A 21,934-nucleotide genomic window follows, 5' to 3' on the forward strand; every position below is an offset into this window, starting at 1 on the left:
CAGAGACAGATGCTTCAAGCTCACCTCCTCCAGTGGTTCAAACGGAGCTCTGGAGAGCCCATTTAAAACCACCGCCAAGTCCCATGGGGGCGCCAGCGGCCTGCAAACAGGAAGCAGCCTGCGTGCCCCTTTCATGAAACGGCAGACCAAAGGATGCTGGCTGACCGTTTTTCCACCAAACCCCACATGGCACGCGGCAATTGCAGCCAGATACACCTTTATTGTGGAGAAGGCTTTACGTTTGTCAATCAAGTCCTGCAAGAATGACAAAACAACACCAACAGTGCACTGAAAGGAGATGTGTCCTTTTTTCTGACACCACTCCTCAAACACCCTCCACTTACAGTCATAAAGAGACCTAGTGGAGGCTGCTCTAGCACTCTGAATAGTGTTAATCACATTCTGAGGGAGTCCAGCAGTATTTAAATTACACCACTCAGGGGCCAGGCCCAAAGAGCCAGGCGCTCCGGATGTGGGTGAAAAACTGCTCCCCCTGCCTGTGACAGCATGTCCCTGCGGAGGGGAAGCTGCCATGGCTGCCCCGACAGGAGCTGATAAACCTCCGCTAGCCAGTGCATGGCCGGCCACTGCGGAGCTATCAGAACCAGCGTGTGGCAATGCTCCCTGACTCTGTCCAGAGTCGGGGGAATCAAAGTCAACGGGGGAAAAGCATATAGGAGGACCGACGGCCAGACGTGCGCGAGCGCGTCCACGCCGAGCGGCGCACCTGGATCGCGTATTGAGAAAAACAGCGGACATTGCGCGTTCTCTCTCGACGCGAACAGATCCACAGTGGCTCTGCCAAAGCGGGCCCACACCTGCTCCACGAGGGCTGGATGTAACATCCATTCCCCGTAGAGCGGCGCACCCCTGGACAACAGGTCCGCCCCCCGGTTCAGAGCCCCCGGGACATGGGTGGCTCTCAGAGACCGGAGGCGGACGCTGCTCCACAGGATCAGTCTGCGTGCCAGCATGTGTAATTGCCGGGAGCGCAGACCTCCGTGACGGTTGATATATGCCACCGTCGTCGTATTGTCCGTTCTCACCAGGACATGATGTCCCCTGAGAAGCGGGAGAAAGCGTCTCAGCGTGAGAAACACCGCCAAGAGCTCGAGGTAGTTTATGTGAGCGCGCTGGAGATCCTCGCTCCAGACGCCCCTCACGTAACGGTCCTCGCATATACCACCCCAGCCCGACATGCTCGCGTCTGTGGTGATCACTTTCCGGGACAGTACGGGGCCCATAGGCACCCCTGTCACCAGACAAGCCGGGTGGCGCCAGCGACGCAGTGCCATTACGCATTGCGCACTGACCGTCACCCTCCGTGCACCATGACGCACGGGATTCAGCCTGAGGGAACGCACCCACAGCTGAAAATCCCTCATGTACAGATGGCCGAGCCGGACTACAAGGATGGCCGAAGCCATCAGGCCCAGTAGTCGGAGGCATAATCTGAAGGGGACCAGATTGCGCAGGGTGAAACGCGAGAGGCAGGCTCTGAAAACGTTCACCCTCGCCGCTGACAGACGGGCCGTGAAGGACACCGAGTCGAGTGATAACCCCAGGAAGATTATTTTCTGCACTGGAGATAATACACTCTTTTCCGAGTTTATCATAAAACCCAGGTCGATCAGGTGTTTTATGAGGATGTGTGTTTGCGCGATGGCGTCCTCTCTGGACCGTGCCAGGAGGAGCCAATCGTCCAGGTACGTGGCCAGCCTGATGCCCTGTCGCCGCAGCGGGGCAATGGCCGCTTCCGTACAACGCACAAACACCCTTGGGCTCAGAGATAACCCGAAGGGCAGCACTCTGTACTCGTAACAAACACCCTGAAAAGCAAACCTCAGATATTTCCTGTGAGGAGGATATATCGGAATGTGGAAATATGCGTCTTTGAGGTCGACTGATGTGAACCAGTCGTTCCGACGCACCATACGCAGCAGGGATGCGTGTGTAAGCATCCTGAACTGGTATGTTCTGAGGTATTTGTTCAGAGCCCGGAGATCCAGGATTGGGCGAATCCCGGTCCCTCCTCGTTTGGGGACCAGGAAATACCTGGAATAAAAGCCGCTCTGACATTGTCCGGGAGGCACCACGCATATTGCTCTCTTTTCCAATAGCGAGTGAATTTCCTCCTGGAGAACACGAGCTGACTCTCCGCGCGCCTGAGAATGCACTATACCAGAGAAACGAGGGGGAACGGCTGCAAACTGAAGCCTGTAACCCCGCGATATCGTTCTCAGGACCCAGGCTGAGCTGGGGAGCGCGGCCCATCTCTCTGTCCTCAGGCAGAGTGATGTGACAGCGTCTGTCAGACCGCCTGTCACTGGAGACTCCATAAACGGTGTTATGGCGCCCCCTAGTGACAAGATGCGGTTGCAACCGGCGTGCGCCACTGCGCATGCGCCGGGTGTTAGTGCATTGACAGGTCCGGTGTAGCTCCGGGACCGGAGACGGGACGTCACCCGCTCCGGAACCGGGAGCGACACCGAACTGTTTATGTTCTTGTTTGTTAATTGTGACTGCGCCCTCGACCTGCGGTCTGGATGCGGCAGTGGAGCACTTTTTATTAAACAAGAACAGTGAAGTGTGCTTGTGTGACTTCGGGGAGCGCACGCAGTAGCGGGGACTCGTGGGCTCCGGAAATCGAACCAAGCACGCTGAGGAAGAAAGACAGGTGGGGCTGCTGAACGTGCAGCCCCGGCACCGGTCTGAGGAAGGAGACCATCAGGTCGGCTTCTTCTTCTTCCTGGCCTGCGGACCGGCAGACTGCTCGTTCTGTGACGGCAGAGCTGCTGTCGCTGCAGTGGCCTTTCTGGGCCAGCCGGACCTCACCTCCTGTCTGGGTGGACCAGCAGGGGCAGGACGGGCTTTCGGCCGTGTGGGGATTTTAAACTGAGGGAAAGAAGGACGTGCCGTAGCCTGCGCGGCGCTCTGCCGCGGGGCTGGGGCAGGTGGACGCTCGGCTTTGCGCGGGAGGCAGAGCTGGAGAGCTTCATCCTCCCTCTTCTTCGCCTCGCAGCGCTGCTGCATTGAGGCGAGAGCGGAGCCAAAAATGCCGTCTGGTGTGATCGGCATGTCCAACATGTCCTCCTTCTCTCTGTCCGATAGGTTAGACAGGTTGAGCCATCTGGCTCGCTCCTGTAACACCATCGTCCCCAGAGACTTACCCGTGGCCTGGACCGCACAGCGCTGCACGCGGAGGCAGATGTCCGTTATCACGGTAATCTCGTCCCACACCGCTGGGTCAGGTTTGGTCGCCATGTCCTCAAACAGCTCCGCTTGGTAAGCGGAGAGCATGGAGGAGACATTAAGCGCCCTGACAGCCAGTGCTGCTGCCCTGTAAGCCCGCTCAGTCATGGCGGACTGGATGCGGTCCGCTTTGGAGGGCAGCGTGGGATCCCTGGATGAAGCGGCTAGCCGCGGGTGCAAATGTGCAGCGACTAGCGGCTCCATGGGGGGCATACGGAGAATACCGAGCTTCTCCATGCCCTCGCAATCCAGGGAGGAAGCTCCGTGGATGGAGCTTCTGCCGCTGAACGGGTGATCCTTCCATGAGGAGGACAACTCGTCGAGCAGCTCGGGGAAGACGGGGAGCAGCTGCTTAGCTGTCCTCGCAGCCTGAGGGAATTTCTTCCCTTCATAACGGGACCTGGTGGTCTCCGTTATCGCTTCAGGCCAGGGGATGTTCAGCCGGGATGCAGCGCGTTTACACACGGCCTGCATGTCCATGCTGACAGCGGAGGGAGCGGGCGCGCTCCCCTCCTCGTCCCCGAGGACAGCCTCAGCGCCTGGTGTGGCGGGCTGAGCGGCAAGCTGAGCGGAGGGAATGAGGACATCGTCCTCACTCTCCTCCTCGGATATGAGGAGCTCCGAGATTGTCTCGTAGTCATCCTCATAGTCCAACTCCAAAACGTCTTCCGCGAGCGGAGTCGGGGCGGCTAGGTCCAGCTGGGAGCCCCAGCTGCCGCTAGCGCGCGGGCCGACAACCGCATCGTCACCTTCCTTCTCCCCGCTGGTGACAGGTGTGTCACCCGCAGGAATGAAGGGGTCCTGACCGGACGAGCTAGCTTGGCGTGCTAGGCGTCGTCGGAGACTCTTGGCGGTGAAGCGGGCGCAATGCTCGCAGGAGCCTGGGGCCTCGATAGCCTGCCGGGCGTGTTGCAGCCCGAGGCAAAACGAGCAGACCTGGTGTGAGTCGCGGCTCGATATCTTATTGCCGCAGGCGCAGGCCCGGGCCCCGGAGTCTCCATCTCCTCTGGTGTGAGAAGCGTGGGCGTCCATCGTGGTTAGCTGGAAGCTAACCTGAGGCGCCGCGAAATTAGCTGGTGTGCTAATTCAGAAGGACGGAGTTAGCTGGTGTGCTAAACCGCGTCCACCGTCCCGTGGTGTGGTCAGGTAAGGACTCTCCAGGCTATGGTGAAGGCTGGAGGGTCGCGAAGTGTGGCAGCTAGCGCTCGGCGATGGAGCAGAGATAGCTCCGTCTGTGAACAGTTAAGCTAGCTGTCACTGAGGATAGAGATATGCTACACGAAGCGAGAAGAGGTGCTTGAGTGACGCTGCGCAGATGACGCAGGCTACTTAAAGGGTAGGTGGCTCCACCCTCGGTGGGCGTCGCGATCACCAGCCAATCAGGATTGGCGTAGTGAGATAAATGCTTCTGAGGCATACGCTGGGGGCGTATCCCATAGTGAGACATCGAAACGAATGCTATGAAAGAGAACGGGTCGATACTCAGATGCTTTAAAGAACATTCTGTGAGAAGACACGGAACGAGGGAATCTAATCTAACTTATCTCTTTCATCCGTTTGTCAACTTCTCTGATTGACCTGACCAGACTAAATACACATTGGGAAAAAAACTCTGTGGAAAACCACAAAAGCGTCAAGTGACACAAACAAATGGCTCAGAATCAGCACCTGTAGCTCGCTTCAAACACACACAGCCAGACCGAGCGTCTCTACATGCCTGATGTGCTTCTCACCTCGAGAGAATCATCGTCAGCATCCAAGTTCCTTCAACTTCCTTAAATCAGACACAAAATACGCGTCTCTCTGCTTTTCTTCACCGAGACAGGATGCCACACTGTCAAATGACTTCCTCAGATCAGAACACACACACACACTTACGGTCTGGTCGTAAATGGTTCGTCAGATCAGAACACACACACACACACACACACACACACACACACACACACACACACACACACACACACACACACACATACGCACACACCCTCCCCCATGCTGACTCAGTGGAGGTGGGGGAAAGGAGGAAAAAATAAAAACGCTGAAGTCCTGTGGGCCCACCTCTCGCCCTCCCTATAGAAGGGGCTCTATTTATACGCGATCAGAACACACACACACTTACGGTTGGGTCGTAAATGGTTCGTCAGATGAGGGCAGGTCGATGAAGGGGGGGCGAATGCTTTTTTCAACCACCGTTTGTCAGTCATGTTTTTTCAGAAACACTGAAAGAAAACCAGATTCTTTTGTTGTTGTTTTATTTTAAAAAAAAAACCCACACACAAAGCAATTTTTCTACCAAGCAGTAGGGAAGAAGGAATGGTAGGACATGAAACTGAAAACGGACTCACGCTTCAGAGGTCGACCTGGTGTCAGTGTTGGATCGACGGGCTTCGCGCCACCTTCATCAGGGTTTGCCCGAATATGTCGAACAATCATGTGATACAGTACACCCCAGTCGTTGGAGTTCAGCATCGCTATAGAAGGTACAGCTCCCTGCTTTTCACCCTCACCTCGCTGATAGAGGCAAAGCTCCCCCGCCGTATATTTGAACACATAGCCCCATGCACCATGCCGTCCGTAAGGTTTCAGCTGCCATTCTTCCTTCAACGATTCCAATGGACGGAGCTGGGTCCGAAGCAGGTGCATCACATGCTTCTTGGGCGCATTCGGGATGATCGGCGTCTCTTCGTACACCGTGATCGGTGTGTCCCGGATGATCGGTATGTGAATTCTTTCCTGAGCCATTTTTTTTTTTCTTCCAAAATCTGTATTTTTTAATTGGAATGATCCAACATGGGCTTGATGTATTTAATGACGCGTATAAATAGAGCCCCTTCTATAGGGAGGGCAAGAGGAGGGCCCACAGGACTTCAGCATTTTTATTTTTTCCTCCTTTCCCCCACCTCCACTGAGTCAGCATGGGGGAGGGTGTGTGCGTATGTGTGTGTGTGTGTGTGTGTGTGTGTGTGTGTGTGTGTGTGTGTGTGTGTGTGTGTGTGTTCTGATCTGATGAACCATTTACGACCAGACCGTAAGTGTGTGTGTGTGTTCTGATCTGAGGAAGTCATTTGACAGTGTGGCATCCTGTCTCGGTGAAGAAAAGCAGAGAGATGCGTATTTTGTGTCTGATTTAAGGAAGTTGAAGGAACTTGGATGCTGACGATGATTCTCTCGAGGTGAGAAGCACATCAGGCATGTAGAGACGCTCGGTCTGGCTGTGTGTGTTTGAAGCGAGCTACAGGTGCTGATTCTGAGCCATTTGTTTGTGTCACTTGACGCTTTTGTGGTTTTCCACAGAGTTTTTTTCCCAATGTGTATTTAGTCTGGTCAGGTCAATCAGAGAAGTTGACAAACGGATGAAAGAGATAAGTTAGATTAGATTCCCTCGTTCCGTGTCTTCTCACAGAATGTTCTTTAAAGCATCTGAGTATCGACCCGTTTTGCTGTTTTTTTGGGGCTCAAATAGATCATGCTGAAAAACTACTCTGGAATTCCTGTTCTCAAATGAGTGGACTTTATGGTGAATGATACATGACAAAGTTAAGGAAAAGCTTCTTACTTTAGCAGATGTGATAACACGGGTACTTCACTGTAAGAACGGACTGATGAACAGGTGTCTGAATATGCAGAAAGATTTCTTAAATGTTGGAAAGAAAAGGCAAAATTAAAAGTGTCGCATAAAGCTGAACCTTTCTTTGTGTCAATGATCATTAATGGACTGGGAACATAGGATGCTGATACTTTAAAGAATTAGCAACCCCTGATGTGTTTTCATTGAGTCCTGTGGAATTACTAAAAAAGGACTAGAGAATTAGATGCAACTGGATTGTTTGCAAAAAAAAATCTAACATTCGTGCTGTATAATACACAACTCTGGGAGAGTATAGACCGTTTGTATCAACACAACCAGGCTTCAGAGGATGAGGACGAGACAGGATGAGACCAAATCAACGACGATTTAGGGGCCGAGGTTATTATAATAATACTAATGATCAAAAACTGGCAAGGGGGAAGAAACCTCAATGATGCATGCCATTACCAGAGACTGTGAGCAAAGGGAGAAAAAAAGAGATGAAGCTAAAGTAACTAGACCCTCCGGCGTGCCACAAGTGTTGAATCAAGGCCAAACTCAACAAGTACCAAAGACAAACATTACACCAGAACAGAGAGCAGTTTCCTTTCTGTGGAGAAAAACTTCTACACAATGAAGAGGCCGACAGTATTGGGACGCTGACAGTGATCAAATAATAATAATGATGGCTATTCAGACACAAGTTTCAGATACACCGGTAGAAAATACCAAAGACTTGTTTAAACATTAAAGGGAAACCAATAACGTTTCTCATAAATGTAGGTGCATTTCTCTCTTGTATTCATCAGCAGGAGATATATTGTCGATGAAGTAATGACACTGTTCAAACTGTCAGCATTTCTGGTGTCCCACCAAGAGAACCGCTGTCAAAACTGTTACCGGTCGAGAGAGATGGCTGGAAATTTCAACATGTGTTTGTGATTTAGAAATGTTTTCATTATTAGGAAAAGATATGCTATCAAAATTAAGATTATATAGCGTTTGTGCTCCAGAGTGAGTAACAGTAAAACTTTCCAAACATACATCAGACGGTAGGACAATATTTCACTGTTTGGCAAAAAGCAGCCTCTGTTTTGCTAAATGTTGATGTTGTGACTTGACTGTTCACAATAGAGGGAATCAGAACATTAGCATCCTGTCAAGCAGACCAGTAGATAAACCATTCTCGGACAGAGTAGAAAGTCCACAAATATTGTTTGTCTCTCTCCAGAGGGACTGATGTTATTATTAAAAGATGTGCACGGAAACATTGAACCATTCATCGGTGCAGTTACAAATGATCATTGGGTCAGTGACTAAAATGCTTGACATTTGTTAGCAGTTTCTTCATAGACAACCAGAGGATGAAAGAGAGGAGAGGAGGAAAGGTGAGCCCGTCTTCCTATGGCAAAGGTCTGCCTGAAACTGTTTGAGAGTTCTTGTAACAAAAACTCTGTTCCTTGGAAAATGTATCCTAGCCGGTTTATGCAGAGTATAGGTGTCTTGAGATGATAAAAATCTTTCACATCTTCCACGCTGACTTTCTTCATGGCACGCTTTTCTGCCATCTCTCAGTACAATATAAATTCACCCCCCTCTATCCGTCTGTCTTGCTCCTACTCATCTCCTCAACACCTAACCCATCGTAAAAACTTCAAAGTGCAGTTACAAGTGATCACTGGGACTAAAATGCTTGACATTTGTTACCAGTTTCTTCATAGACAACCAGATGATGAAGATAGCAACCAAAATGTTATTGTTTGGTCGTATGATGAGGACACTTTGCATTTTTGTTCATTAAAATCCTGCAAAATACAATGAAAGCAGAGGTTCATTCAGCTGGATGTGTTGTTACAACCTCCGTCAGTTTGAGCGTCTGCTCCATCTAAATTGTGGACGCAGCACGCAGATCATGTAGGACTGCTGGATATGGAACCTTATCAAGCAACAATTAACTATGCGGAATATCCTGTTTGTTAAAACAGTATCCCTTATCAGAGGAAAAAGAAATGGGGATCAGACCAGTGGTTCAATCAATGCTGAAACGAGGAGTCATTGTGCCATGTGTGTCCCAAACAACACCCCAATAAAAACCCCATTCAGTAAAACACAAAAACAGTGGCTCAGTAATTCAGAGATGGTTCAGTTTTAAAGTATCAGACGAGCAACAGAGTCACGTTATATGTAGGGAGTGCTATAAACAAGATACAGGCAAGAGTGGAAGCACAACAAATCTTTACGCCACCTAAAACAGCGGCGCAAACTGCAGCACGGAGTGATTACTGTCTGTCAGAGTAGAAAAAGAGTGAGAAAATGTATATTGAGTTGAAATTCTGTTTCTTGTGCAGCTGGTTGAGACTGTTCAGAAAAGACTCAGTCATACAATTTTCAAACAGTCTGTTAGATATTACATTTTACTACAAACAGATATGCTAACTTTCTTTCCCGTCTCATCTTGAACCGCTTTATGAAGCCGCTCTACCCCACCGAAACTACCAGGATGACTCGGCTTGTAATATAACCTCTTCATGACACGTTTCTTCGCCATCTCTAAGTACAATATAAATTCACCCCCCTCTAACCGTCTGTCTGGCTCCTACTCATCCCTTCAGATGTGTCAACACCTAACCCGTCGTAAAAACTTCAAAAGACCTTAGAAGGAAAGAAGTTTCGGGGGGGACAAATGCGCAGTGGACATACGGTGGACAAATGGTCCACAAATGGCGAGGGGAGGGGTTTATTGGGGGGCCATAAATCTTTCAGTTTGACATATAATACCGTATCTGTCTCTCTTTGATTTCATGAGTGATTTTGAGTACCATAAATAGTAGCCGGCGCTTTCATTTGTCTCAAGTGCAGCTGGCACCAGGCTTTTAAAGGAAGGAGGCTTGTATTGTAAAATTTTCGAAAAGAGTAGAAAGATCTTTTGTGTTAGTTTGAACCCAGTAAAATGTACTGAGCTCATTTATTAAAAACAAGTATCAAACAGTACTAAAACAGTAGTGCAGTTTAGAGCTGGGGATATATCGAATTAATTCGAATAATTCGATTTTAGTTTTTCAATCGATGTGAAAAAAATTAAAATCTCAACATCCAGTTTAATGTTTTCTGTCCCTCTGCCATTTTTGCGGGACGCATGTAATACACACAGTCGCCATACGAGGAGGACTGGCGCTGTAGCACAGACTACTGTCAGTACAGTGCCGTAGCTGCCTCACAGAAAAAAAAGAAAAGACAAAAAAACTGGCTTATATTGGGAGGTGGCTTTTATGAGCTTTCTTCAAACAAGCACCCGGTCATTAAAGGAGAAGGGCTTTTAATGGAATACAGGTCATTATTAGAGGATTTATGGTATCTATAATGTGACTGACACTCTAGAAACCTGCTCGTGAGGTTTTGGTGAAGTGTGCGCACTGCGCCCGTCAGACAAATTATCACCAGACCAGGGTCGCTCCGGCTGTGGAGAATAGACGTGGTTCCAGCTGGCGTGCACCTTGCCCAAAGTATTTTGGCACGAAATTATCGCTGTACCGAGTGGAATGTGTCGATGCCTCCCCCTGGTGTGCAGCTTCACCCATCTGAGCGCAATCAAAGTTGACCAGTCAACAAAAATACAAATTTGGGTTTTGTGCAAGTTGTGCCTGTCGAAATTGCTAACACTTGGCCTGCGCGGCCTGCACAACCCTTCGCCACCTTGCTCTGCACCATGAAAATAGGGCCCAAAGAGTGGGAAACTGCTGAGACGCTGTGTGTGAGAGATTCCTCTTCACAGCAGAGGGAGACAGACGCCAGCCTTTCTTTAAGAGTGCACTTGAATTATTCCTCAACATCAAATAAACCAGCAGTTCCACATAGCTGAAGAGCATTAGAGGTCAAAAGAACCCAGTTCAGAGCCAGTAGAAGTACTCTTTATTCAAATAAAGACACAGATACAAATTCTGAAAGAACATTTGCACGATCACGCTGATCTTTAATCACTCTTCATATTCTGCACGTGGACTCGGTCACCCTGTTGTCTTGTGGTGGTTTAGGCTAATGGCTCAGTATTAGATCTCTCCTGATGTCCTGGTTTGTAATTTCATGCCTGGCTCCTCAGCTTGCACATCCCAGATAACCACTGCTATCTTCTCTAACAAAATGCCCTCTGTCATATCTTTAGGTGCAGTGGCCGTTCGTCTGGAGTGTCGATACTAATTGAATTATCGTCATATCTTTGCACTCTCTTCCTTCTCTCCACTCTGTTTTGTTTGCTTGCTTGTTCACTCGTTTTGCCTCTGTCTCTCTTCCTGTCTTTCTGTCCCCCTGCCAGGTCCAGCAATATCATGTACCAGTGTTCAAATAAATGCCATAAACCATATCATCAAGGGGACTTCATACTTATGAGCTCCTCTTGAAAGAGCAAATCTGTTGAGCACATTGCAGCTGGCAGACCTCTATCCTGCTGCTTCGATGCGGGACAGGACAGGTAAAAAAAAAAAGAATAAATAAATAAAAGATGAAACAAAATAAAATCAGAGTCTGTACAGGCCTTAAAGGGTGAGTAAGGTGTGTCTCCAGGCTCTACCTTGTCCAGCATTTCTCAATTCATATGTGAATCTATCTGCATTTCTCTCAGTTCAGCTGATGTATTTGAAGGAATTACAAGTAGAAACAAAAATTCCAAACAGTACCGTCTTCCAGTACAAGTTGAGCCACGTCCACAATCAGACGCTGCTGACACACAGGAGCAAAGTCCACATCGGGCAGAGGAACAGAGGCTGATGAGGCTTTCTTTCTGGACTCGAGTCCAAAAGGTCCCACTCCGGACAAAATCACGCCCCATCTCTTCTCTGACGATCAGCCGCATCATATTCAGGCTGGTTTGGAAATTGGTGAAGTTGCATGCCATGTGCCAAATGGCCTATAATGCTGATCAGGCAGTTTATAAGATCCAAAAACTGGTGATGCTTCAATAGATCAAAAAATGTAAAGCTCACCTGCATGTCTCAGTTATGTGTTGAAGACATAACCAATAAATAAATACACCCAGCATATTTCTGGTGTGTTGTTTGTCAGTTTTGTTGATGCGTTGTTCTATTAATCACACTGTATTGATTTAAAATGATTCTGATTGCATTATTCTTTTGAGAGCTTCAGAACTGTCTACTAATTAGGTAACTCACAAATTCTTAGTAACAGCCTGAACGTTCTTCAAAACACAAAAACTTTGCAAACACATCAGACCTTGCCAAAAATGTAATATTTTTGGGGAAATACACATGACCGACAGAACTGCTCTCGCATCACGCTTCCCTTAGAGATATGAAATTCAGTACACACACGTAATGACACACAGTACACATAAGGAAAGATTTAGCAAAGCTCACATATTTCTGAGAGGTGGTTTAGAAGCTCAAATGTAGACATAGTGGCTTTGGGGCGTTCTGGAAGACTCTCTAGAGAGTCAGAGCAGACCACTGCTCTGTTATTAACATCAGCCTCCTCTCCACAAGTGAGTTTATCAGCAAGAACCTCACATTGGTCCCTCATGTCGAGTATTTGCATCGGGCTGCCAAAAATTGAAAGCACTCTCACGTACTTTTAAGACCGGGGTCCTTCTGGTGGTCTTCAGGGCCTATGTAGCTGCCTGGCCCTATATGAATGGGCTCATGGTTGGAGGTGAGATACATTTGAAAAAAATCATAGGATAAACTAAATAATTGAATACATAAATGTTTGCTGGGTGGAGAAACCCATGGAGATTTCAAGCCACTTGTTGATCACATGGCTTTTTAGGTTCAAGCTCAAGATGGTGAAAACCACTCAGTACACTAAATTATTTCCGTGCAATGATGCTATTTCAACTCGTGTTAAAACAAATCAGACTTTATCTGTTTAGGTTGTCCACACAGAAATTGATGTAGGATGTGACGGTGTCCACTTGCTCCTCCAGTCTGTGGAGCCAAAACAGCCTTGCAGCACTTGGACGCTGTCAGTTGTCCTCTGCTTGATGTTTTTAATAACCTTGCTTGCTCTCCTAATGTAGGCCATAGTGAAGATTTGCCTTAAACGCCTCACTGCTTGAGAGGAAAGCAACCCACAAGGAGCTTATCTTTTCAGGACATGTGGATGGGTTTATGCGTGCAAGATATTTTTTTGTCATCTGTCATATAAGAAAACCCAACATTACCAAACTCATCAGACCAGTTAAGCTTCTTCTGCATCGTCACACCTGCTGGAAGTGACAGAATGACTGTGAACACTTTGTTCAAACTTCTTTCTTTAATTAGCTGTAAGTTGGAGGAAGAATTGTGCAGAGAAATCATCATTATGCTGAAACACTTGGATGTCATTACAGATTTCAACAACATTGTGAAACAGGATTATCATTTTTGACAAAAGCAGATTTATGATTTCTTCTGACCCCCAAAAAAGCTTTCTACATATCCTCCTGCCGCTAATAGACCAGCCATACCTGTAGTAACATCACAGTGGAGAAGGTTATTTATATGTATGTATATAGCAATCAATTTAGAGAGGCCCTGGAGCTGTCCAGCTCTTCATTTTGGCCACTCTTGCCAGTACATCTGCTGTTGTAATTACTACTGGGTCTTGTTCTGGGAGGTTGCTGTGCTCTGCCTGCAACCCTGCCAGTCATTGGGCATTGGTGTTGTGTGGCACTTCTTTTTCCCAGATACTTTTCCAGTATTGCTCAGTCTCAGCCCTGGGTGGGTCTGCTGTGGTCTTACCTCCCTGCCACTGAGAGTAGACCTTAGCTGGATTTCTAGTTTATGTTATTTTACTTCATTTTAATTTGAAAATTGATCAGATTCTCTTGTATTTTCCGTTCCCGACTTCCTGTGTTGTGCGATCTGCTCTGTCCAGCTTTACAACTGGCGGTGCACGGCGCACGGCTCGCGGAGAAAATAGAGAGGAGCGGAGCAGCTGTGCTCCACAGCGCGAGCTGCTACACACACGGCGGTCCCCCGCGTCTGCTGTATGAACCGTCAGATAGGTTAACAGGGGCGCCGATCTGACAGTCGGTGCACGGCGCTTCCCACTTCTGCATCGGAAGCGGTGCGTCCTGTGTGAACCAGGCGTTTGTCGCCCCCTGTCGGCGGGCCTGCCCAACCATGTGAAAGACTCCCTATCTCTCAATGATAAAGAATCCTTTAAAAAATTCCTGGATCCAGACAGTGATCCAGATCATCACCAAAATTTAATCATTTCTACGTTAGCCCAAGACCCACCTTTCCGCAAAGTTTCATTCCAATCCGTCCATTACTTTTTCCGTGATCTTGCTAACAAACCAACCAACCAACAAACCGACATGATAACATAACCTACTGGCGGAGGTAATTACACAAAATCTGTATCTGGTTCTTGTTTGTTTGTGTGTTTTTGTTTCAGTTAATGCCTGACTGTTTGTACCTCCTAGTCAGTAAGTGGAACTTTCGTTTGGGTGCCACAATATGTGTAACACTGCCCTTTATAAGTGTTGTTCTCAAGCCAATTCTCTCCCCTTTTGTCTCTGATTTCTGCGGGAAATCACACTTGGTCACTCCGGCTACTCATGCTGTTCATCTTGTAGCCAAGCATCTCTAGGATAACTGATGCTGTTGCATATATCAGCTGATTGGTCTCAGTTGTGGTGCTTGTAGGGATTGTTAGCAGTGCTGTGTTCACATCTTCCAGTAGAGATTCCGATGGTACTTTATCATTACTTAGCCTTGGCAGCCAGGAGGTTGCTGAGTTCCCCCCAGGACGTCATGATATTCTCTCTCAGGTCAGCTACTCTCGTGTTCAGCTCAGTTATTGGGGCTCGGTACCCAATCTCGTATGACCTGTCGTCCTGTTCTTAACTGGTCCACAATCATTTGGTTTTCTTTGCTCCGATAAGCCGGGTGAGGGGCATATGAATGGTGCCTCCACTGCAGCAGCTAAGCTAACGCCAGCCGCATTGCGAACAGCTGCGGCCAGCATATCAATAACCCCAGGGGAGATCAAGGCCACTGTCCCCCATCTCTCCACAAGAATAGTAAATAGATTCATCAACCTTACCATCTGCCAGGAGGTTTCGAATGAATCTCTCAACCGCAGGAGATGCTACAGCAGCGTCAATCCGCCTTAGGTGTTGGTAAAACGGGGTAGCTACCGCCGCAGTGTTTGGAGGGTGAATTTGCTACTTCGACCAACACGATTGCAAGGCTTCCAGAAATGGAAAGCTTGAGGATGCCATACAGGCTCGTAATGTAATTCTTTTTAAGCTGGATGCGAACTGTACGTGAGAAGAAAAAAAAAGGAACTGAACCTGGGGTAAAACCGGAACTTATTACTTTTCTCTGGTCACCCCGGGGTCAAAAGTGACGCTATTGGAATACATACTCGATCTGCACATGAGCAAAGGGAGCATTCAGTGCTTTCAATACCGCTGTCTGGTAGACAATAGGGATGAAATAGAACTCTGAAGGTAATACAAACTGGTAATGAACTTCTGCACCCTCTTGTTTCTTTCATTATAAAAAGCCATCAAGAGCTTCAGGTTTGAGTGACTCATGGAAAGAGTGAATTTTGGAAATTGTTTTCTAAGGGATGGGTAGGTATGTCCCCCATGCTCTATCTTGTCAAGCATTTCTCAAATCCTTGTATGAAGCTATTGGCTTTTCTATTCAGCTGATATATCTGAAAGGATTACAGGTAGAAAAAAAAATCCCCAACAGTACCGTCTTCCAGTACAAGTTGAGCCACATCCACAAACAGACGCTGCTGACACACAGGAACAAAGTCCACAGGAGGGCAGAGGGACAGAGAGTAATCAGAAGTAAGCTCATTGTAAGTAAGTAAGTAAAATCTATTTATATAGCGCTTTTTACAGACCAGAGTCACAAAGTACTTCACAACCAAAAAACTAAATATGAAGATAAAAGAACATTCAAAAGAGCATGTAACATATAGATAAGAGATTGTAAATATTACTCAAACATAAAAGCAGAGTGTTAGAAACCGCATAGGCAGTATATCATTGAGATGTTTAACAATCTTTGAATAGTCTTTGATAAATCTATGATAATAACTGCATAATTCCAGAAAGGCTCAGCTCTGTCAGGTTGTTTGGTTTTGTCCAGGTTCTTAGGGTTGCTATTCATACCGGATCAGTCTTTAGACAGAAGAAAAGAAAACTGAGATGTGTTACAGCTTCAGCTCGGAATGCTGCTTGGAGCACTTGTTGTATTTTTAGGCATCCTGTTACATTCATTGAGTCCAAGTGGGTAGACTGTCATTTTGTGCTTGTCTGTTTCTTCTATCTCAATTTGATAAAACCCAAATTTGAAATCAAACTCGAAGAACTTTTGATTCTGTCAGTGCTTAAAAAAGCCTCTTCCAAACATGGGTAAGGTGAAAATATCTTTCACTTTCTGATGGTTCCGTTTTCTGAAATCAATACAGAGTCTCATGTCAGCATTATTATTTTTAACAACAACAAATGGTGAGGAGAAAAGAGATTGAGATTACATGGATAACTGTTGCATGCGGAAGCTGCTGAAGGTGGCACAGCTTCTACATGAGGAGGATGGGTCTGATCAATAAAGTTTAAGAGATGTTTTATTTTATTTCAACTGAAGTCAAGGTCATGCTGAGCAAATGCTTCTGGCATAGAGTTTCGTTTTCTGATACTCTTTCTTGTAAGTCTTTGGGTACTGGACATTCTCCAGTCTCCTCTCTAACTCACCCACCAAAATTAGTTTTGGTGGGTGAGTTAGAGAGGAGATGTCATGGTGTTAATGCTTGTGAGGACATGTAACTCAGCTTGAACAGTACCGTGGCAGCCTTGGGAGTCTGTGGCAGTTCTCAGATGCAGCATTTTCAAAAGGGTCATAAAGATGGTCCAGTATATTTGCGGCAATTGAAACAGAGGATAGTGTTGGATTCATGTCTGGTACAATTGCAGCAAATGTAAGCATGTAAACAGCTATAGTCTGGAGAAAAAGGGAATTATCCCAACAAACCTGAGAAAAACTGCTTTAAAAAGTGTCGATCAAGGACACTTGCACTTACACGCCTTCACCTGGAGGTGGTGTTCAGATGGGCTGGACGGTTTTCCCCACTGTTTGTTCTGCATTGTGTTCTGATACTTTGGGACAAAGTCATCCTGATCTTCAACAGCCCTGAAAGCAGAATCCAGAATTTCAAATAAATCAGGGTTACAAATTTTTTTTTATCACATTCAATTAAAATAATCATTATCAAAATTGCATTACATATTTATAACACTTTGTCATGTTGTGGTTATTCTTTAAGATGCTCCAGTCTAAACCAGAGATGACGGTCAACATTGCAGTGGCTTCCGGTGTCCTTCTCAAGGAGGAGAGCAGCAGCTCAGAGAGACTCGGTCCTGCCTTCCCTTTTGTCAAGGTTAGATACTGAGTTTGAGGGGCAAAAAGCTGAGAAACATTTACAGACTTAGACAGGTAACGATTATTATACATAAACATTACAAACATGATCCATCACACCAAAGAGCAAGTTGCTATGTGCTGTGAGTGTAACAGATCAATCTGTCATGTGTAATACACACTAAGCTTGAATACAAAGAGCGCCTGTGTCAGAGAAAGAATGTGAAGTATTTCTGTTGTAACCTGCATTTCTCAATCCAGTGATCTAGCAAGTGTCTGCTTGTTTTTCTGTTTGTCTCAGGCTCTGAAGGCAGTGAATGCTAAGCTGAAAGAGAACTACCCTGAGAGTGAGGAGCTGTTCAAAGTCATGCTCCTGGACGAAAAACCATCAGATTCACTAAAGAATGCCATCAGAACCCATGGTGAGTTTCACTCTGACGTCCATCAGTGATTCCAGGTGGATCTTTAGTTCCTGTTCTTACATTAAAGACTCAGTTAAAGGCTTCAGCTTCAGTCTGTGGGACATTTTGTGATTATTTGTTGCCTTCCAATAAAAAAAGACAACATGTTTGGAAGGTGGAAGCAGTTGTTCATCAGTAGATAGCAGATTAAAAGGAAGCGACTGACTGTTCAGTGATGTTGTGACTGATTCACATTCACAGAGCTGGAAGAACTCATTACTGTCTTGAATGTGAGAGAAGATCTTGTTGGTGAATTAAGGAGGATGAACACTGCCCTGTACCTGTCTGACTCAGAAGTTTTGGTTAAAAAAGTGCTGGACCAAGGTAAGATCAATGTGGACAAAAACAAAGTGTACACTATTTTGATCTTAAATACAACTACATTTCATCAGGACTGTGTTACTGTGATTTTCTGTCTTTGCATCAGGAATAGCTGCTGCATTCATGCCCACTCCAAAAGAAATAAAAGAAGTATCGGAGGATCAGCTGCGTGTCGCCTTTGACGGTGATTCTGTGCTCTTCTCGAATGAATCTGAACGTGTTTTCCAAGACGCTGGATTGACAGGATACTTACAGCACGAGAGAAACAATGTTGAAAAACTCATGAACCCGGTACGGATTATTATGACTGCTGAATATTTATAAATTCGCCACCTACATGTTCAGCATTTATCAAACTGCTGTGTAACGAACATTGTGTGGTTTCCCTCAGGGGCCACTCTGTTCGTTCCTGGAGGTCTTGGAGAAGCTGAAGAAGAAGCTGCACGATAAGGGTCTGTTGAAGAACTGCCCTATTCGCACCTTTCTGGTGACAGCTCGTGGTGCAGGCTGTGACGGCTACAGAGCTTTAAACTCCCTGCACTCCTGGGATCTCGAGGTTGACGAGGCTTTTTTCCTGGGCTCGAGACCAAAAGGTCCCATTCTGGACATCATCAGGCCCCATCTCTTCTTTGACGATCAGCCGCGTCATATTCAGGCTGCTTTGGAGGTCGGTGCAGTTGCATGCCATGTGCCAAATGACCCAAAATGCTGATCAGGCAGGTTATAAGATCCAACAAGTGACGATGCTGCCTTCAATACATCGAAAAAATGCCAAGTACACCTGCATGTCTCAGTCATGTATTTATAAATAAATGCACTCTGCATATGTCTAGTGTGTTGTTTTTCTGTTTTGTTGATATTGTGTTGTGGCAATTATCACATTCATTTAAAATGAATCTGAATGCATTAATCTTTTGAGATCCTCAGAAGTACAGTGCCTTGCAAAAGTATTCACCCTCTTGACATTTTTCATGTTTTGTTACCCCACAGCCTGGAATTAAAATGGATTGTTTAAGGGTTTGCATCATTTAATTTACAGAACATGCCCACAACTTTGAAGACGTGAAATGTTTTTTATTTTGAAGCAAACATCAAATGAGACAAAATGACAGAAATCCTCATTGTGCATAAGTATTCACCCCCCCCCCCCCCCCCCCCCACCCCCCTGCCCCCCATGTCTGTGCTTTGTAGAGCCACCTTTTGCGGCGATCATAGCTACAAGTCGTTTTTGATAAGTCTCTACGAGTTTACCACATCTTTTGGGACTTTTGCCCATTCTTCAAGGGAAAACTGCTCCAGCTCCTTTAGGGTTGATGGTTTGCGCTTATGAACAGCAATCTTTAAGTCTGACCACACATTCTCAATTGGATTGAGGTCTGGACTTTGACTAGGCCATTCCAACACATTTACATTTTTTCCTTAAGCCACTCAAGTGTTGCTTTAGCAGTATGCTTGGGGTCATTCTCCTGCTGGAAGGTGAACCTCCGTCCTCGTCTCAGATCACTAAAAGATTGATAGAGGTTTTGCTCAAGAATATTTCTGTATTTAGCACCATTCATCTTTCCCTCGACTCGGACCAGTTTCCCAGTGCCTGCTGCTGAAAAACATCCCCACAGCATGATGCTGCCACCACCATGTGTCACTGTGGGGATGGTGTTCTTGGGGTGATGGGAGGTGTTGGGTGTGCGCCAGACATCCGTTTTCCTTGATGGCCATAAAGCTCAATTTTTAGTCTCATCTGACCAGAGCACCTTTCTCCATACATTTTGACAATCTCCCATGTGCCTTTGTGAAAAGTCAAAACATGCCTTCTTATTTTCAGCAGAAAGTAATGGCTTTCTTCTGACCACCCTTCCATAAAGCCCAGCTCTGTGGAGTGTACGGCAGATTGTGGTCCTATGGATAGATACTCAAGCCTCTGCTGTGGAACTCTGCAGCTCCTCCAGGGTGACCTTCGGTCTCTGGGCTGCCTCTCTGATTAATGCCCTCCTTGTCCGGTCTGTCAGTTTTGGTGGGCGCCCTCCCTTGGCAGGTTTGTTTTGGTGCCATGTTCTTTCCATTTGATGATGATGGATTTTATGGTGCTCCTGGGGAGCTTCAAAGATTTAGATATTTTTTTAACCTAACCTAGACTTGTGTGACCGGTGTAGATCTGTCTCTGCGTTGTTGTTGTAGTGACGAATCAGGCGTTTATCTTTTTGGAGGCAGTCTCCATTTATTTCTGACACACTGACACACAGTAGAAACAAAAAAAATCCACAAATCAGCAGTCACCAAAATACGTGCCCCTAAACAGATCAAGTAATGACAAAATTAATATCTCATAATAAGTTTATAACAGAAATTTCTCCGGACACAAAAGATGCCTACCTCTCCCACAGAAATCAGAGACGGAAGGGAGAGAATTGGCGCCAGAACGCTTCTTATAAAGGGGTGTGTTGCACGTATTATGGCACCCAAACAAAAGTTCCACTTGCTGACTAAGCAGTATAAACAGTCAGGCATTAACTGAAACAAAAACAACCAAACAAACAAACAAGAACCAGATCAAGATTTTGTGTAATTATCAATAAAAACGAATATACATATTCCAAACACATACACATGTACCGCTGCATAATTGACCCTGTTACACTTGTACTTCTCAACAACTTTGTCTCTGACTTGTTTGGAGAGTTCTTTGGTCTTCGTAGTGGTGTTTGGTTAGTGGCACGTCTTCAATAGATGTTGCAGCCTCGGAGACCTTTCAGAAGAGGTGTCTATATACTGATAGATCATGTGACACTTAGATTGGACACAGGTGAACTTTGTTTCACTAATATTGTGACTTCTGAAGGTAACTGGTTGAACCAGAGCATTTTAGGGCCTCCATAACAAAAGGGGTGCATACATATGCACATGACAATTTTCAGTTTTTTTAATTTTAAAATTTCTTTTTTGTATTTATATTTCTCATTTCACTTCAACACTTGGACTATTTTGTGCAGATCCATCAAATAAAATTCTAATTTGAAAAAAAATATTCAAATTAGAGGTTGCAATGTAACAGATCAGGTAAAAGGTCAAGGGGGATGAATACTTTTGCAAGGCACTGTATCTATTATTTAGTCAGGAGAAATTATTTACACCCAAAAAACTTCCTCCTCAGTCCTGTCAGAGCAGAGGCGGTGGCTCTCTGCTATTCCGGCTGAAGCGAGAGGATAGAAAGAGAGAAAAGAAGAGGACAGAAAGATTGCTCCGGTCGACGCAGGTGGATCAGGGCAGGGGGCTTCAGATCACGGACCTCAGGGATCCTGGAGGGAGGAAGGTCGGGGTGGTGAGGGGATGGGGGTTCATAGACTAGAAGAGAGACAGTGGTCAATGGCACGTAGTAGTGAAACATGTGGAGTGAGAAAGGAGAGAAGAGAAGCCCAGTGTAGTTCCTCCAGCAGTCTTAACCTATAGCAGCTTCACTAAGAAGATGGTCCAGGAAGGCCTGAACCGGCTTCAACAGTAAGCTTCACTGAACAGAAAGGTCTTCAGCCTGACCTTGAAAGTAGAGACTGTGTCGCCCTCCTGTGGTGGTGCTGTTCACTGGAGACTGCAAAATGAATCATTACCACTTCTCCTGTTTTCACTGTTTTCTCTGTACATTTTTAGTGAATATGCATATATGCCAGTTTAATTGTGTAATTTAATATATGTACCACACACACACACACACACACACACACGTTAGAGTGGTTGGAAATAATCTGGCTATATTTTACAACAGTGCTGTTTATAAATTGATAAGGCAACTTGAAAGAATAAAATAAATTGTATCCTACCCTCAATGAAATGCTTCCCACAGAGATTATGAACAGACGGTTCCTGCTTGCTTCCATTAGGATTTTGCTGTTGCACTGCTTTCACTAAACATTCTCATCATTTACTGTTCTGACATGAAAGGAGAAATTCCCTCAATCTTCATGCAG

At 46.1% G+C, this 21,934-nt stretch overlaps 2 protein-coding genes across 2 annotated transcripts; one reads left to right on the forward strand and one right to left on the reverse strand.

Annotated features, from left to right (window-relative positions):
• Nucleotides 1–285: 285 nt before the first annotated feature.
• Nucleotides 286–4,284, reverse strand: LOC115407110 (uncharacterized). Its single transcript, XM_030117470.1, has 3 exons — nucleotides 2,917–4,284; nucleotides 2,653–2,842; nucleotides 286–2,542 (listed from the first exon to the last, which is right to left on the reverse strand). The coding sequence occupies exons 1-3, from the start codon at nucleotides 4,282–4,284 to the stop codon at nucleotides 423–425; spliced, it is 3,678 nt and encodes a 1,225-aa protein (XP_029973330.1). The 3' UTR covers nucleotides 286–422.
• A 2,130-nt stretch (nucleotides 4,285–6,414) lies between these two features.
• Nucleotides 6,415–18,789, forward strand: LOC115407255 (cytosolic 5'-nucleotidase 1A-like). The gene is made up of 6 exons (XM_030117624.1): nucleotides 6,415–6,428; nucleotides 17,102–17,215; nucleotides 17,498–17,618; nucleotides 17,859–17,981; nucleotides 18,085–18,269; nucleotides 18,370–18,789. The coding sequence occupies exons 2-6, from the start codon at nucleotides 17,102–17,104 to the stop codon at nucleotides 18,688–18,690; spliced, it is 864 nt and encodes a 287-aa protein (XP_029973484.1). The 5' UTR covers nucleotides 6,415–6,428; the 3' UTR covers nucleotides 18,691–18,789.
• Nucleotides 18,790–21,934: the final 3,145 nt, after the last annotated feature.

This window comes from Salarias fasciatus, chromosome 19 (genome assembly GCF_902148845.1).
Source record: "Salarias fasciatus chromosome 19, fSalaFa1.1, whole genome shotgun sequence".
Classification (NCBI taxonomy): domain Eukaryota; kingdom Metazoa; phylum Chordata; class Actinopteri; order Blenniiformes; family Blenniidae; genus Salarias; species Salarias fasciatus.